This window comes from Alligator sinensis, unplaced genomic scaffold (assembly GCF_000455745.1).
Source record: "Alligator sinensis unplaced genomic scaffold, ASM45574v1 scaffold278_1, whole genome shotgun sequence".
Lineage (NCBI taxonomy): Eukaryota > Metazoa > Chordata > Crocodylia > Alligatoridae > Alligator > Alligator sinensis.
Window position 1 is genome coordinate 3,309,010 of NW_005841952.1, and position 18,274 is coordinate 3,327,283.

Here is an 18,274-nt window from a genome sequence, read left to right on the forward strand (position 1 = left end):
GGCTCGGCCATGCGCGCTCCGCGGGGCCCGGCGCGCTGAGCGGGAAGATGCTGCTCGGCGCCGGGCGGTAGTACTATGATTTGCTATGCGGCCGCTTTGATTGCAAGTGTCCTGGGCGCCGCGGGGCTGGCCGCGCAAGGTGAGTCCAAGTGCGGCCGCGCTGCTTGCCCCCGCGGAGCCTCATCCCGTCCGCGCCGTGCGAGCGGGGCACCAGGGACGGGACGCGCCGCTGCAGCCCCTGCATCAAGGGCAGGGGCAAACTTCTGCCCAGGTCGATGCCTCCCACCCGTGGGCATCGGGGCGGGCTCTGCCCTGTGCCGTGCCCCTGCCACGGGCTGCGAAACCCGACTTCTGCCTCGGGAGGAGTGTGCCGGGTGCCCCCCAATGCCTTCGGGTTGGTTTGAAATGCCGCTGCCCGTACCCCACACCGGGGCGCTTGCGGGGACGCGTGCTCGCAGTCTGCACGCACAGGGCGCGCAGCGCTGCGGAGCGGGTGCCCGGGCTGTCGGCTGGCCCTCGCTGGCGGAGTTCAGCTGCGGGGTGGGAGCGAGGGGCTGGCGGGCAGGGGAGCAGGAGGTTGAGCCGTGGCTCGTGTGGACCGGCAGGAGGCAGGCTTCCCGGCGCTTGCTTTTTCAGTGTTTCGGTGGGCCGTGGGGAGACCCAGACCTGCAGGTGGCTCGTGTGTACCGGCAGGAGGCAGGCTTCCCGGCGCTTGCTTTTTCAGTGTTTCGGTGGGCCGTGGGGAGACCCAGACCTGCAGTGGCCGGAGGCGGGTGAAGCCTCTCCTGCTCCCAGGTTGTGTCCTGCTCGAGGGTTGGGGCAAGCGGATGGTGACGGATGCCAAGCGTTTCCCTGCGGTTTATAGGTGTTTGTAGCCCCTGTTTCTCTGGGCGATGTCAGTCCTTCTCTGTGAATTGCATTTCTGCGGCGCCCTTCATCCTTTGCTCTCCAAGTGCTTTGCATTCAGCGTAAGGCGAAGCCTCTCCTGCTCCCAGGTTGTGTCCTGCTCGAGGGTTGGGGCAAGCGGATGGTGACGGATGCCAAGCGTTTCCCTGCGGTTTATAGGTGTTTGTAGCCCCTGTTTCTCTGGGCGATGTCAGTCCTTCTCTGTGAATTGCATTTCTGCGGCGCCCTTCATCCTTTGCTCTCCAAGTGCTTTGCATTCAGCGTAAGGCGTTCTGCTCGCTTTGAGGGGGTGGCATTAACTCCACTGACGGATGGGGAAACTGAGGCATAGAGTTGCCCAAGGTTACGGGAGACTTGATAGGACCCACAAGTGCTGACTCCCAGTGCACTGCTGCAACTCAGTTCATGACTCTCCTTTCTGTCGGCTCCTGGTCGCACTCCCCTTGGGCTAACCCCTGCAAGGGTAAGCTGAGCTTCCTGCTCTCAACTCTGTCTGCTTTTGGTTCAGAGCCGATCCCTTCTCCTACCAGCCCTGCTGGGCCATCCAGCCACCTTCCCTTGGCATCAGTCACAGATGAAGTAGCCAGGTGGCTACTGAAGTCCCACCAAGTGCCTGGGTCCCCTTAAGTGGCTCTCGGGTCATGCTGTGATTTCTCTCTTTGCACCTTGTTTGGGAGTGTTTCTTTTTATTTAGTGCCTTTGTAAGGGAAGGCAACTAGTGGGCTGCTGAAAGAACACACTTGGTAGTCCTGTCTCACTGGCCTCCTGTAGCCCTTTTTGGTGCATGTTGTTGTTGGAAAGGAGATTGATTGAAACCAACTAGCTAGGTGTCCTTGTCTTGCCTGATCCCAGGGCTGTAGACCTGTAGGCATGTGGTAGTTGCCATTAAAAATTAACCAGTAGCCAGCTGCCTCAACTCTTTCAGGGCTTACTATGGTCGTGCCTGGGAGCTCAGTCCTGGACCAGTCGCCTCTGGGCCAGGCATGAGCAAGCCAGTGAGAGTGTAGAGCAGGTCTCTGGCTGGAGACCCGTGCAGTTGAACAGGTGGGTACACACAGGGAGCAAGTGGGGTCCTCTTAGACCTTTATCCTGAGAGGGTCCAGGGCCAAATATTATAAGAGCCCTGTAGAGATTGGGGCCCCGTCTTGCCAATCCTTCTCCCCACCCTCTTCAGAAGAGCAAGACCTGACTTGGGGGCAGGTGTGATCTGCACTGGGGATGCAGAACGATGTTTGGGGTGGGATGGCCTGGCATTGAGTTGGCCCAGGCCCCTTTCACCCATGGCAAAGCTCCCGTTTACTTAGCACCTTGCATACGGAGAGCTCCCTCTGTCTTGGGGAAATGTAAAGCGGGAAGGTGAGTGCCTGGCCGCTTCTTTTGCTCAGAAATAGCGTGAATTATTTGCTTTGGGCCAGGCAGCTACGCTGCTCTGCTGCTGCTGTAGGGGACATGAGCTCCCAGCTGGGGCAGTGCTCGTACGTTAGACACGGGGAGAGAGAAATTCTCCAGCTGCTGTAAGTGTGTAGATGCTGCTCAGGGGGCTGGTGTCATGAGTAAGTGTACTGTGTGTAGGGGGCTATGCGTGTGTGTGTGGTGAGCGAGTAGCACGTACGTGCTGAACGAGTGTACTATGAATAATGCGTGGGTGTGTGCAGTGAGTACACCATGCGTGGGGTGAGCACTACAGGCGAGCACCGGGATAGGGAGTTCTGTACGAGTCCCCCGTGAGTGTGCTCTGTGTGGCAGGGAGGGGGGGAGGGGTGTAGGCACGTGGGCTGCGTGTGTACAGTGAGTCTGTGTGTAACGTGGGTGAGCGCATGGGGCTGGCTGGAGGCTTAGACGAATATCCATGACTTTTTTTTCCTTCAGGCAGCGGCAGGGAACTGTCTGCGGATGGCTGCATCACCTGCTGCAGTGGCGCAAGTAGCCTGACTGGTATCCTGGCTCTGGAGACCAGGGCTGTGTTACCTTGGGAGCCAGCTCCCTGCTCTAGCCCTCTTCACTAGTGACACTTGAAAGATTGTACCCTGCACCTGGGTGTCCAGGGGTAGGATGAGACCCTGGTGTGCAGGGTCTTGGCTCCCTGAGGGAGCTGGTGAACTGCAGACAGCTTGCTATAACAGAAGTTGGAGAGCAGGGGCTGAGCCCACCTGGCCCAGAAGCCAGGGTGTGGAGGGCCCGGGGTCCCTCCTGTCCTCTCGCTGCAGATATGTTCACTAGATCCAGCAGAACCCTCTGCCCGTGGGCACGCGCCCAGGGGTTCAGGGCAAAGGCTGTCGTTCCACATCGGATTGAGAGTGAGCAGAGAGCCACTGGCGGCAGCTTCTGCTCCCAGTGCCTGGGTTAGCACTGATGCTGGGCCATGTGCTGGTCGGGCTGTCCCCAGTGGTCCCACAAGCAGCGAGTAGTCTCAGATCCTGCTGGGCTTCAGCACCATTCTCTGCATTGCTCTTGCTGGAGGGTGGGGGCCACAAGTGCTCCATGTGAGCTCTCTTGCTGTCTCCTGCGGGGTCTCTGCCCAGGTGGCAGAGGTGGGGTTGCCCCCCAGGGGCACCCCTGCACTACCCCCTGCAGTGCCTCCTGGTGGGGTGAGTGGGGATTGCAGTGCTGACATGTGAGCCCCAGGTCCAGTGTTATTTCCCTGGGACAAGCAGAGGCTTTGGGAGCTGTGAACTTCTCCAGTGTCTCTGGCCTGAGGAGGTTGGGGATGAGGGTGCTCTTGGGGTTCCAGCTGAGTTGGTGCATGGATGATATACAGACACGGAGGCAACATGTGCATATGCACGTCCCTTTTTGCTAAAGCTGCTGGCTTTTCCTTGGCAAAGTGTGGCAGACGTTGACCTCGTGTGACCTTAGCATTTCCTTCACCAAGTGTCAGTGCTGTGGAGCTGCTAATCTGAATGCTTAAGGGCAGCGTGAAGTCCTTGTTGTTGCTGTCTCTGCCTGTTCTCCCCCTGCCCCCTTTCTGTTTGCTGCTGGTCTCTGGACTTGTACTGTCTCCTGTGACCCTCCCCACCCCCAACCATGCTTGGTCTGGAGAGTGGTGACCACTCATGATAAGCTGAGCCAGCACAGGCCTGGCCCTCAGCCTCCCTGACCCAGGCAGAGAGATGGGTGTAGAGGGTCACAGTACCAAGGAGTCAGTGCACGATGACTGCTCCTGCTCCCGGGTCACGTCCCGCAGCCTGCTGTCTCTGGCCAGCACTGGGTGCCTGTGGCCATTGTGCTTGTGGAGCCATTCGGTTCTTCCTTTCCTGTCCCGTGGCTGCAGGGTGGAGATGAGGGTTTTTTCCCAGGTGTCTTCTGTTCCTTTATGCATGCCCGCTGTAGACAGGGTGGGCACCTAGCTCTAAGGTCAGCAGTGCTTGGCCCTCTTCCAGTGCCCTCCGTTGAGGCCTCAAAGGGATTTACAACACCTGGGTGGTGCTGCCCCCATATTAGATGGGGAAACTGAGGCACAGAGTGAGCAAGTGGTTCTGCTATGGCCAGCTGGCAAGTCAGGTGTAGGGCTGTGGCTGGCAGTGAGGGGTCCTGACTTGGAGGTGGGTGACTCTGAGATTGAGTGGTGGTGCCCCCCACCCTGCCCTTCTGGAAATCACTTCTGTCACTCCAAGCTCAACAGTGGCCCTTGGTCTCTGGGTCAGTGAGAGCACATGGGTGCTATGGCTGGGCCCTGGGACAGAGCTTGCTGGGCCCTGTGGGATGCACTCGGCTCTGTCCAGCCATGTTCATCACCCATGTTGTGCAGTCTGTTCCTTGGTGACTCCATCTCTCTCCAGCCCTTGTGGGGAACAATGGGCAATAAAACTCTGCTGTTCTCACCCCATGTGACTGCTGTCACACCCTCCTCCCAAGAGCTCCCACCCCTTCTCCCAGGCTGGTTCAGAGCCTGGGTGGATCATGTGGGAGCTGAGTGGCTCATGTCAGCTCCAGGATCCTGGCTCCTGGCTCCTGCCTCCTGCCAGCTGAAAGACTGCTGCTTCCGCCTGCTGTCTGTGGGCTGGCAATCGGGATGCCTGGACTGGCACCTGCACCGTGAGGCAAGCCTATCTGTGGGAAACAACGCTTCAGATAGGGAGCTTTCAGGTCTGTGGGCGTTGGCATGTGCAATGATGGTGGATGGCCAAGGGTAGCAGGACTTGACCGCTGGCTGAGACTTGGCAGACTCCTCGCTCTTGGGTGGGGGAGCTCTAGTCCTCCAGGTTGGGCAGGGAGACAAAGATTAATCAGATTAACCTTGGGTGCTTCACTGCCTCTGATCAAAGAGAAATGTAGCTGCCTGACCCCAGATAAAGGGAATCTGTGCTGGAGCCCTGCTTGGCTTGGGTGAAGGGGCTGCTGGTGGTTGGACTCGCTTTGGAGCAACCTTTGGGGCCTGAGCATTGCTGAAAGGCCCCTTCCCCCTCCTGGCCCTGTGGCTGAGAAGCCCTGCTGCTCCTGCTTCTTTGGCCTGGGTGCTGCCACATAGGGTGAGTTCAGAGCAGGTGGGAGCAAACCGCATGCCCCCAGCTGGACCTGGAGGTGGATCCCCCACTCTGGGATGCCAGGAACATAGCTGGTCACCCCCTCTGTCCTCGCAGCTCTCCTGAGGAACCAAGCCTGGTGGACATTCGAAGGTCCTGAGCTGGATGTGCCTGGCTCAGGGGACCTGAGCGGATGTCCTGGCTATCAATGCACACAGTGCATGCACAGGAGCTGTTAGCTTGAGGATTGAAGAACCGCTGGGTCCAGTAGGACTATAGGCAGGAGATGGTGCACGTCTCTGACTAAGAGAGCGCAGTCAGTGGGATCTGGTTATAGCACCTGTGGTGCACGCTCTGCCTGCTCCTGCTCATGCACTTGGTGCTCTTGGAGATGAAGGATGGTCCGTCAGAGGCTGGGACAAGTCTGTTCGCCTGTCAGGACTCTGGGATGGGGCCTGGGCAGAGTGGGCCATGAGCTGCAGAGCTCAGCAGGCAGCTGCCTGGTTGGTTTCTGACTCTGGGGTTGCTTCCACCTGAGTCTCCTGCTGCAGCTGATGTGTGCTGAGTTGCATGGAGGGTGTCAGGGGTTGGGAGCTGGTGGAGCGCCACATGCCAGCAGCACGCAGGCAGCTGTGTGCTTCTTCCGAGTCCCATTGCTGTGGAGATGGCTCCCAGAGGATGCTCTTCTCTTGATCTAGGCTCTTGCGCTCTGTATGCAGGAAGCTTCTTCTCATACTTGTGGATCCTGGGTACCACTTCAGTTGCAGGACTTGTCTGTGTGCTCCCAGCCTGTGCTTCCCTGGGAGCACTCTGCCAGCAAGGCAAGGGGTGCTTAGGTAGCAATGCTCCATGTCTCATAATGTCCCAGTGCCCTCACGCAGGGGAAGGGCAATATCTGGCCTACACGGAGGAGCCCTGTTGTACACAGGGCACTCTGCACGGATGCCCCCTGGGAGCTGGTGTCAGGTGCATGGCTGCCTAGCAAGGGCAGTGTTCCCTGGGGCCGTGTCGTTTTGTTTGACAAGTGAAGCTTTCAACATGGAGATCATGGCATGGGCTAGTGGCCCGGGCACTGCACTGGGTGCCAGGACCTGGGTTCTGTTCCTTGCACTGCTGCTGACCTGCTGTGTGACCTTGGGCAAGTCATAGCCTTTATCTTGCTTATCTCAATGGCAAGCCCTTGGGGCAGGGCCTCTCTTGCACTCAGGGTATGTACATCTGTGATCTCATTCAGGCCCCTTGGTATTCCAGCAATGCAAAAAGGTTGACTTCCACCCCACCCTTCTCCCCTCCCAACCTCCAACTCTTCCTGGATTGTTTTAGTCGCTTTCTAGGGATGATCTCGGGGCTCAGCTGCAAGGCTAGAAGAGGGCTTATCCGGGAGCACCGTGGATAGATCCGGGTTCCAGCACCATGGACAGATCTGGCAAGTGGCTGCTGTCCAGCACAGGGCTGGGAGGGCCCGACACCTCCCTCATGGAGTGCCCTGGCAGCAGGTGCCTGGGATCTAGACTGCCTGTGCAGAGGGGTCTGCTCTTACTGGCAGGGTCTCCTCGGAGCCCTGTCCTTGGTCTCTGAAGGGGGATTTGAGCTTGTGGCTCCAGAGCATCTGGTGACTCTGAACTTAATGCTTAGGTCATTAAGCAGGTGCGTCCAGCTCTTTCCAGTCCTGCACTGGCTTTTGCTGTGTGACCTTGAGGCGAGGCACTTGACCTACGTGCCTCTCAGCCAGTCACCTAGAAAATCGGGTCTAAAAAGCAGGGATCTTGCGGCAATCCCAGCTGCTGCTGCTACTGCTGAGCCAAGCTGGGGGCTTGGAAGGCAGAGGGGAAGAATGAGGGTGACTGATCCCCAGACTGGGGGGCTGCTTTCCCAGACAGTGGATCCAAGCAGGGATGGCTGATCTCTGGGTGACACAGATAACCTGTGAGCAGCCAGGTTGGGGGGCGGGAGGGGTTAGCTAACAGAATCAGGTCAGCTTCCTCGGTACTTTCTTAGATGACTGAGCAGCTAATTGCAGCTTTGTCATGTGTAGTTTCTGACTGGCTGAGCAAACCCCCACAGCTTGAGCTGAGCCATGCATGCTTGTCATGTTCAGTGAGCAATACAATGTGATCTGGGGCAGCAGGGGTGGAGTGGGGAGAGGGAGGGAAGGGGCAGAACAGCTCCAGCTCTCTGCCACCTTCCTCGGGAACAGGTGCTGGAGCCTGGCCCTCTTAATCTCTGCCCAGAGCTGGTTGTCCTGTTCTGCCCCTGGTCCTAGGACCCTCTGCCCCCCAGGGAAGTGCTGCTGGCTTGTGTCTGGAGCCTCAGCAGGACTGGGCCTGCAGTGGTGGGCATGGACTGTGTGCAGGTGGATTTGGTCTCCCAGTCAGAGTGGGTGGAGGTATAAAGGCCGCCTTTGGGCTGCTTTGCAGTGGGCTGGCCCTGCTGCCCTGAGGTGTCTGGTAGGTAAACCAGTGCAGTGCAAGAGTCAGGTGCTGGGGCTCTGCGACTTCAACATGTTTGCTTTCACCTGAAGGGAGTGGGAGTGGGAGGTGTTGAGTGGGTCAGTGGTACCTCTGTTTTGATGGGTGGAAGCATCTACAGGGTCAAGGCTTCAAGGGTGCTGATTGGTGGGGTTATTCCTTTATCACTGATCTGTGGGCCCCCTGGTAAGCAGCAGTGTCCATCTCTCAGGGCTGTTTTCCCATTCCCAGCTGGCTGCCAGCATGGCAGTTGGGCACCTATTGGTAGCAAAAGGGCTGGCACACACCAGGCCCTGCTGAGATGGGCCGTTTGTCTGCCAAGCTTGGCTGTGACCTCGGGTGAACCTTGCAGGCTTGTTGCATGGCCTCCCAGGGTGGCAGCAAAGACGGGGCTGTTGGCAGCTCTGGGGACCTGGTGCTGGGGCAGAGAGAAGGCTCAGACCCTTGGAGCTGTCCAGGACTGCCTGGCTGGAATAGCCTGCCTGAGTCTGCAGATCCTCTCCATGCCTGGTCACACTGGCCTGCCCAAGTCTCCCATGACTGCAGTATCATTCAAGCTCCAAGGTGCAGCTTGCTGTGGGGCAGCAAGTGGGGTTTTTTACCTTCACTTCAGCCCTCACTTGCTGGCCATGTGCAGGTAGCACCTGTAGCAACTGAACTGGAAGTGTCACTGGGAGCCTCTTCTGCCCTTCAGTTGTAGCTTTGCTTCCCAGCATCTTCTTTTCACAAGGAAGCGGGGCATGAAAGAGCTGCAGATCTGCCCTTCTCTCAGAGCTAGGGGTGACCCTGGGGCATTAAGATGCACGTTCCTGCTCTAAGCACTGGAATTGGAATCTGGATTGGGATCAAGAAGCCAGTGTCTCCTCACTAATCACTAGGGCCTGCTCCACTCCTGGCCCTTCTGCTCCAGGTACCCAGAGCCCCACCCAGTGAAGTGGGGGTGTGACAAGGTTGAATAAGGGTGTCACTTGCAGCTGAGTGGCCAGTCTTCCCTTTCCCACCTCTCTCATGGTCTATGGCGCAGCTTTGTGTTGGCTTACAGCTGGGAGGCAAAGCTGGAGATGGGGTATTTGTAAACCTGTTTGTTACCTGCTGCTCTTTGGTGTGTCCTTGAGCATGGAGCAGGGGCTGGGGTGGTGTAGTTTGTGCCACAGTTGGGATCTGGTACCAGGGAAGGACCTAGGTCTGAGTTTCATTCAGCTGAAGCTGCCACCTCATAGCAGGGCAGTGATGGCAGGTGGCACCAAACCACTGAATGCAGAATTGGAGACCTCAGCTCCAGCTCTTAGTCTTTGTAGCTTCTAGGCCAGCTGCTTTGGCTGGAGTGGAGCTTTAGGAAGCCTGGGTTGTCTCTGAGTCGCTGTGGTGAGATGGGAGTAGGTGGGTGCCATCCTCCAGCACTCAAGAGCTTGTGGAAGCTTTCTGGACTTTAGGAAGGCCTTTGACACTGTCTCTCACTCCATTCTCATTAAAAAATTAGGAGATTGTGGTGTCGATACCTACACGGTCAGATGGGTTACCAATTGGCTGGAGGGCCGCCCCCAGAGAGTGGCGGTGGACAGGTCATTTTCATCCTGGAGGGATGTGGGCAGTGGGGTCCCCCAGGGCTCGGTCCTCGGGCCTGCACTGTTCAACATCTTCATTGGCGGCTTGGACGAGGGGGTGAAAAGCACCTTGTTCAAATTCGCAGACGACACTGAGATGTGGAGAGAAGTGGGCACGCTAGAAGGCTGCAATCAGACCTAGACAGGTTACAGGGGTGGGCGGATGAGAATAAGATGGGATTCAATACTGACAAGTGCAGGGTACTGCACCTAGGGGGAGAGAACCAGCAACATACCTGCAGGCTAGGGAACTACCCTCTTGTCAGCACAGAGTCATAAAAGGATCTTGGAGTCGGTATAGACTCCAAGATGAACATGGGCTGCCAATGTGGGGATGCAGTCAGGAGGGCTAACTGCACCTTGTCATGCATTCATAGATTCATCACGAGTAAGTCCAAGGAGGTGATCCTCCCCCTCTGTGCAACATTGGTCAGGCCGCAGTTGGAGTACTGCACCCACTACTGGGTGCCGCACTTCAGGAGGGATGTGGCCAGCATGGAGAGGGTCCAGAGGAGGGCCACTCGCATGATCAGGAGGCAGCAGGACAGACCCTACGAGGAGAGGCTGAGGGACCTGAACCTGTTCAGCCTCCACAAGAGAAAGCTGAGAGGGCATCTGGTGGTTGTCTATAAACTGGCCAAGGGAGATCAGCAGGCATTGGGAAAGTCCCTGCTCCCCTGAGCACTACCAGGAGTAACAAGGAATAACGGCCATAAGCTGACGGAGAGTAGGTTCAGGTTAGACATCAGGAGGCGCTACTTCACGGTTGGGCGGCTAGGATCTGGAACCAACTTCCAAGGGAAGTGGTGCTTGCACCTACCCTGGGGGTCTTCAGAAGGAGGCTAGACAATTGCCTAGCCGGGTTCATTTGACTCCAGCATTCTTTCCTGCCATGGCAGGGGGTCGGACTTGATGATCTGCTCAGGTCCCTTTCAACCCTACCAACTATGAAACTATAGTCACTGATACCCAAGTTGCCATCCACTACCACCTTCCCCACCAATTCATCCCTGTTTGTGAGCAGCAGGTTAAGAAGAGCATGGCTCCTAGTTGGCCACTACACCACTTGCCCCAGGAAGTCATCCCCAGCACTCTCCAAAATCTTCCTGGATTGCCAGTGCGCTCCTGTATTGCCCTCCCAGCAGGTGTCAGGGTGATTGAGGTCCCCCGTGAGAACCGGGGCCTGTGATTGGGTAACTTCCACTAGCTGTTTGAATTAAGCCTCATCCAGCACTTCTTCCTGGTCTGGCAGTCTACAGCAGACACCCACTACGTCACCCTTCTTGCTCTCCCCTTGAACCTTAAACCAGAGACTTTCAACAGCCCTGTCTCCAGCTTCATACCAGAGCTCTGAGCAATCACACAGCTCTTTTACATAAAGCACAACTCCTCCTCCTCTTCTCCCCTGCCTGTCCTTCCTGAACACTTTGTACCCATCCACAACAGTGCTCCAGACATGCAACCTCCCACCACGTCTGTTATTCTGATCACGTCAGCTCCATGACTGTGCAAGGACTTCCACTTCTTCCTGCTGGTTTCCCAGGCCCTGTGCATTCGTATACAGGCACCTGAGGTAACTAGCTGATTTCCCTGACTTCTGAGGAAGAATGAGAAGGCTTCCCTTGGTGCCCCCTCCTGCTTGCTCTTCCTCCAGGTCTCCTGCTTCCCCACTTACCTTAGGGCTTTGGTCTGCATCCCCCAGCAAACCTAGTTTAAAGCCCTCCTCACTAGGTTAGCAAGCCTGTGTGTGAAGATGCTTTTCCCTCTCTTCATCTGGTGGATCCCATCTTTTCCCAGCAATCCTCCTTCTTGGAACAACATCCCATGGTTAAAGAAGCCAAAGCCCTGCTGGTGACACCACCTGCGCAGCCAGGTGTTGATCTGCAGGATGCACCCGCTCCTGCCCCGGCTCTTTCTCTTGCCCAGATTAGCAGAGCTCCCGGTGGTTGCCTGTGTACTAAGGGTGATGCTTATAATTTGGAGCTCTGATTTCAGTACAGCAGGGCCAAAGACACGCGCCCACTAGGTCTAGACCTTGGGGCAGTGAGGCCAGAGCTGCCAAAGCTGTCAGAAGTCAGAGGCCTGTTTTCACGCCTCGACGTGAGACCATTCACAATGCTGATGCAAAGTCAACTGCCAGAGCTGCTCCAACAGACCCTCCAGCTGGCAAGGCCTGGTGTGTGTGAAGCGTGCTTCACTGATACAGGAGCAGCAGTGCAGTGTTGGCAAAGCATTCCTAGTGCTCTTGCAGCTACACTGGCAAAGCTGTGCTTCATCCCAGTACAGCGCCCAGTTTCTTTGCAAATCCTAGAGCTAGAATCCTACTCTATTTTAAAGGGAAACGAAACAGGCACCAAATTCTCCTTCCTCGGGAGCTTTAAGAAAGCTGTGAGCTATTGTGAGGTGGAGGAGAGTGAGGTATGACTTGTAGGAGTTGGCAGCAGTGGTCTCTCTAACACCAGTCGGTCAGTATTTAGGTGTGTTGTGAATAGCAGGGCTCTGGAGGCCGAGGGGGAATGTGTCTCTGTGTGGTGCCTATAAAATTGAGCCATCACTGGCTTCTTTCAGGTGATCCCAGAACTCTCTGGCCATAGCCCCATATCTCTCCTCTCACCTGGAAGGTCATAGTGGTTGACAGAGGTGGATATAACAGAGCTGGCTTCCCTATTCACTGCTGAAGTTGAAAACCCAGTTGGGTTTCCCCTCGCCCCTACCACAACGGCTTGGGTGCTGGCAGCTCCTGTGACATTGAGTCCTGCTCTCTTCCCAAGAGGGGAAATTACTAGACCAGAAGCTTAATTCTAGGCAGAAGTTGCTAGTGTGTGCTGCAGATGGTGCATCTCGCTGGAGAAAGGGGCATCTAGTCTGGGGTGTGGATGGCAGAGTGGGGCTGCTAAGTGAGTGGGGTGTGCAGACAGCAGGGATCCCTGCCAGAGCTGGGTGCTTGCGATTGCCCTGGCTGCCAGACAGTTGTGCTCATGTCGAGCTGAAGTATAGTCAAGCACGTCGTTACCCCTCTAGCCTTTCCTTTACATACTGGTCCTGCCAGAAACGGACATGTTTTCCTTCCCTCGGATCCTAGCACTTCCTTCCCAGAGTCTGCAGCTAGGTACGGACACACTGCCCATGCCATGTTTGCTGGGTATATTCAGTGAGCTTAGAGACTGGGTGATCTCCAGTGGCAAAACTTGTGTGCATTTGCATGTGTGCAAGGAGGGAGCTCCACGTGTACTACAGGCGAGAGGGATTGGACCTGGGCCCTCCTGCTGGCATGGGCAAGCTGCTCTGACCCATAAGGGCCATCCTCTGCCCCCCTTGGGAAGTGGGGATGGGACCTCATGCTCCCCACATATATGTTCAGCTTAGGGTAGCTCCCCTGGCAGTACATACAAGAGAAATTTTGGTCCAGGCCCAGGACTTTAGATCCTGGTGGTGTCTGAAATAGGGATGTCAGTGGTTAAATCTGGATGCCTCTCACTGCCTGTTCTTGCCTGTGCAATGTCTATATTGGTTCATCCCTTTGTTCTATCTCTCCCTCCATTCTTTGCTGCTTATTCTTCCTTTCCCTTGGTCTCTGGCTGTCAGTTTTGTCTCCGATCCTCCTGTGTTCTTGCCTGGGCGTTCTCTGTTTGTTCTTCCATTTCTGCTTGCTCATTTGTTCTTTCATCTGCTTTCCCATTCATGCTTTTTTTGTGGTTTGTGTCTTTCTCCTCCATTCACAATCTTGTTCCCCTTCCCCTTGTGTGAGTTAGCGAGCCGCTTCTAACAGGGGTAGAGTCAAGCCTGGCTGGGAATCTTCCTGCCTAGTGGACACCAGTTTCCTTGGGGGTAAGGGCTTGTGGCCAGCCCAGGTCGTAGGGAGCAAAAGGAGACGTTTCTCTCCCTATGGGGCAGGCCTTGTCTTCTCAGCCTGGTTTTTCCCAAAGGAAAGGGGTGGGAGCAGTCAGGCTCAGTGGCTGCCTTCTCTTTGGAGGGGCCCTGTATCCGGTAGGAATGCGGGCCCAGTGGCTCCGTTGTGCCACTGGTAGGAAAGCGGGCCCAGTGGCAGATCTGCCTGTCCTATGGATGGGAAAGGCTAGGATTAACCCTCCTGTTTGGCCATCAGGCCGCAGGGCTAAGGAGCTGAGCTGTTCAGTGGCTCTGAAAGGTGGGTGGTAGGGCTTTGCCTGCAGCTGAAGGATGTGGCTGTATGGCTTAAAGAGCTGGGCTGGCTCTAGGGTTTCAGCGACCCCTTTATTGATGAGATTCCCATACACCTTGTCACCTTAAGTGTCTGGGCACATGGGAATGGCTGGATGTGTGCAAGTGTCCTCCCATCCAGTCAGCCCAGAGCCCCGTGCAGATGCCTGAGCTCCACATAGTGCTGTAGAGATCAAAGCCGAGAGGCGGCCCCCATCTCCTGGAGTTGGCAGACTCAGACCAGCTGAGGGCACAGACAGACCAAGGGCAGTGAAGGGTAATGTGCGGCATGGCAGGGTGTGAGAGAATCCTATTAAGAGCTGGTGCTGCTAAGAAGCGACTTAGGCTGGGGTGGGATGGGGGCAGCGCTGGGTGAGTGCTAAGGGGTGTTGGGGCTGGATTTGGAGGAGCAAGGGAGGTTCATAGGAAGATGGGAGGTCATTCCAGGCACAGGAGTTACCCTGAGCAAGGGCAAGGAGGAAGGAGCTGGCTGCAGTAAGGGTTGGTGTCCTCAGTTGGAGCATTAGCCTGCAACACACTCCTCTTCCTCCCTTTATCCTTGGGCAGGGAGCTAGTGATAGGCCCTGAGAAGGAGGGGCAGGGAGTACCTGGCAAGAGTGGTGGGAGAAGAGGTTGCTTGACCTGATGGGGTTTGGGCAGGTGGGAGCAGGGAGAGCCAGGTAGAGGGGATGGTGAGATTTGAAGCCTGGAAATGCAATTCATGTTGCTCCCTGGCATCAGGAGCAGTGGTTCCCTTTCTTCTTTCCTTTCCTCCTTGCATAGCAGCCCACTCTGAGGGCATGCTGAGAAGGGAAGTGCTAAATTGGGATGGGCTAGACATCAAATGCATTGGTATTGAGCCTGCAAAGAGCTCTTTCTGCAGAGCTGGGTGCCTGCAGGGATGGGGTCTCGCTGGCATCCAAGCAAATGGCATCAGGCGCTTTATCAGGGCTTGGAGAAACACCTGGTGTGACTTATGTCTCTTATGTGAAAGCCTCTTTGAAGCTGTCTTGGAGGAAGCAATCTTCTGCCCAGGTGATTTCCAGATTGCCAAATGGGAAGCTGACACCACCAGGCTGTGGCCACTCTGGGTGCCACAGTGTGCTCCCTGCATGGAGACTGGTCCCGGGCTGCTCCCAGCATGAGTTTCCCTGGGGATGTTGGTACAGGATGCACTTGCAACCATCGCAGTTCCAGCATCTCCCAGCTGGAGGCACTGCAAGGTGTGGGTTACGGGGTGTGCAACTGCTCCGGCCCTTGCCCTGCTTCTCTTGGCTAGTGCCCTTGGTGGGGCAAGGTGGTGGGTACTCCTGCTGGGTATCTATCCTGGGAGGAGCTGTTGTTCCCACTTCCCTTCCTAATAGGCTGCGTGGAGGAGTTACTGCTGTTATCTTTATCCCCCCTATTGCTGAAAAGCCATTAAAGACACGAGCCAAGATTGAATTACCGACTTCCTTCCTGTCAGCGGGGCCTGTGAGGAAGGGCCTTGAAATACAATCTATCTGAGAGCAGATTAAAGTTGCTAATAGCGCAGAGAAACCCAGAGGCTGGCTGTGAATGACCGGGATGGGGATCAATCGGGCGTCTGGCCTGACAGCACGTGGGGGCTCAGCTCCTGGTTCAGATGGGCTCATTCACGGCTAGAGGGATGGAGGGCTGCTTCCTCCTCCCTCTTCTGCCCTTGCTCCCCTGCAGCCAGGCCACCTTGGGCTGTGCTCTTCTTGGATCCAAGCTGAGCAGCAGCAGGCCTGGAGGAGACTGCTCAGATCCAAGCTGAGCCAACTACTTCCAGGTGGTGACACTGGGATGGCCCCTCATGATGGCCAGCCTGCATGCCCTGCTTCTGCAAGATGGCAGGCGGCTGGCGTGATGCTCTGGCTGCAGGCCTCACTCTGTATTGCATTGGTTTAGTTGCTCCTGCATGGCTGTATTCAAGCCATGTGCTGTCAGTGAGCCCTTCAGGATGATCTCTTTGGGCCCTGAGTGGTGCATGCTATCCAAGGATGTGGAGGAGCCTGCCCTGCTGCTGCCAGAGTGAGAAGAGCATTGTGCTTGCTGGGGGGCTGTTGGAGGTGTCCCAAGCTGGGGAGGGTGGAGGATGTTGCTCCCATGGGGAACTCTTCAGGCATGCTTTGAATGTGTGGTGCTCAGAGCTACAGCCCTGCCCATGTAGGGAGGAGCTGTCTTCTGACCTGGTTTAAGCTGCTGCTTTAAGCTGGTTGACGTTAAGCTGCCGTGGGGCCTTTCCCTGTGGCAGGCCAGGCTGCAGTTGTAGTGTACGAGCTTGAGCAGCTTGCAGGCAGCCTCTGTGCAGTAGGCATGCTGGGAGCCTGGGCACCAGGGCCTGCATGTGCCCTGGGCCCTGCTGGAGAGAGCCTAATCTTTGCTTGCACGTTGGGCATCCTGCCTATGGCTTGGCAGAGCACTCCCAGCTGGTCTAGAGTCCCAGGAAGCTTCCTTGGCTGGCAACGCTGGTGCTGGGCCTTTCCTTGTTTGCCTGAAGTTACTTTTAGGCACTGAGCTGGGGTGCCTTGCTTTGAAAGTCTGCTTATCTAAGCAAAGCCCTTGGTCTCCCTTCCAGGCCAGCCCAACCTTTGCCTCTGTTACCATCTTGCTGTCTTCTCATCCTGCCCCCTCGTCTCCACCACAATCACCTGCTGGGCTAAGGCAACTTCCCGGGTTCACAGCCTTTCCCCAGCTCCATGCTTCCTGCCACTTGGCCAGGGCTTTGCTTCCTATCTGGTGTGGGGAGCAGGGGTTGGTTTTGAGCCAGACCCCCTGAGCCATGCTGGACTGCCAGGGGTGGCCTCTCAATTGTAGCTTCCCTCTGGGTTGAGCGGGGGACTGTTTTGGGGTGATGGGAACAGGCTTTATTGGAGTAGATGGAGATGTGTGGGGTGGGAGAAATGTGGGCCTGGCAGTGTTGCTGGGACTGGGGTGGGAGACATGGGTCATGGTGGCCTGGGTGGAGCTGACAGTGTCAAGTGCCAAGTATCTGGGCTTCTGAAAAGCAGGGGCTAGCCTTCCTTGTGCTTTCTGTCTCTTGGCCCAATCCTGCACAGTGCTGAGCATAGTTGGTTCCTGCTGGCCTGTGCACCTAGCCCTCGGCTGTGTTGAACGCATGTAGGGCAGAGCCCGGCCTCCCCTTGGCTGACCTCGCACTCCCCTCAGTGCGGCATGCCTCAGGCCTGGCAGCCTCGCTCGCCAGCCTGCTGGGCTTGGTGTTGGCAGCAGCACATGCTTGGCCAGCGCTGCTGCCGCAGACCAGCCCAGGCCTCCCCTTCCCTGCCCCTTGCCCTTCCTCTGCTCCTGCCGACAGTGTTAAAATCCGAATGCTCTGCAGGTGAATGGAGGGCCTGGTGCTGACTGGTGATAAGGGCTGGGGCTGTGCCAAAGCGCATCAAGTCCTACGCACTCTGGCAGGGCGCCAGCTGCATGCTCGGGAGACACCGCAGCTGCTGCGTGCTGGGGAAGGCTTGGACCGGCTCCGAGCTTCCGCGCTGCAGGAGCTGCTAGCTGGGGAACGTAGGGCTGGCCAGGGTGGGCTGGGGACAGGCTCCCTCCTCTCGGGGTGTGGGAGTGGCAGGGCCTCAGTGGCCAGAGGCTCTGGGCTTGACATTGTGTTTCTGAACAGGGTAAGTGGTTCCTGCAGAAACCTCCCAGAGGTGAAAGGTTAACATGACCTTCCCTTCCCCTTGCTGCCCCAGATGGGGTGATTGGGACATCTTGGAGCAGTCCTGCAGCTCTTGCTCTGTTGCTAGCTCCATTACAGCTACCGGGAGAGGTTTGGGCCCTAGCTTAGGTATGCTAGTGCTTGTCTTGCTTTCCTTGGCTCCTCCACAGCTTGTTGTCCTGCAGGGGTTTGTGCAGGAGCTCAGGCCTGCATGGGAGGGGACCTATGGAGTGGGGAGCTGGTGAAGCCTCCCAACAAGCCCCGGGGGCTTTCTTTGCTGGATGGAGGGCTTGGGGATGACTCCCAGGCGGGTTGAGTAGATGCTGGCTGAGGCCGAGGTGTGCACTGACCGCCCTGCCCTGCACAGCCCCCACCCCTCCCACAGCATTGCCCTGATGGGTCTCTGCCAGATGTTGCAGCAGGAGCTGTGGGGGTGTCTGTAGAGCCAGCTGCAGGGCTGAAGTAGGGAAGGGTAGGGAGCCATGGTGTTGACTCCTCACTGTCTACACTGGGGCATGGAGGAGATGTCTCCAGGATCCTGCCATGGGCAGGCTGGCACCAAGGACCTGCTTTCAGGCATCCTGGGTTTTGGGATTGGGGGGGGACCAATGGCATAATCTCATTGGGTGATGAGGCGTGAAAGCTTTGACTTCATTGGGATGCAGCAATAATGAGGCCCAGCCAGGTGGCAGCTGCATGTGGGGTTGGGACAGCACCTGCATGTTGGTGGGCTGGGGCCAGGCTGCGTTGCCTTACTGCATGCCCCTCCTGCTTTGGACATGGACCTCACACATTCTGCAGTGGCAAGTGTGCATCTTGAGTGTCTAGGTACCACGTGCACTACAGGCAGTGCAGTGAGCACCTAGGAACTCCTGGGGTACTGGGGGCACACACCAGCTACCCCGAGCACAGCCTGGAGCAGCAATGTGCCCTTCTGGCAGACTCCAGGGCTCGCTTTCCTCGGCTTCCTTGGCTCTGAGG

The 18,274-nt window shown here is 56.9% G+C and overlaps 1 protein-coding gene across 5 annotated transcripts in view; it reads left to right on the forward strand.

Annotated features, from left to right (window-relative positions):
- Window positions 1–6: 6 nt before the first annotated feature.
- The window catches only part of IGSF9B (immunoglobulin superfamily member 9B), an 89,753-nt gene continuing 71,485 nt past the window's right edge, over window positions 7–18,274 (forward strand). For all 5 annotated transcript variants that reach the window (XM_025200029.1, XM_025200030.1, XM_025200031.1 and 2 more), the window contains exon 1: window positions 7–139. In XM_025200029.1, coding sequence (XP_025055814.1) covers window positions 76–139 — 64 coding nt within the window. In that variant the 5' untranslated portion in view covers window positions 7–75. The remainder of the gene's footprint in view (window positions 140–18,274) is intronic.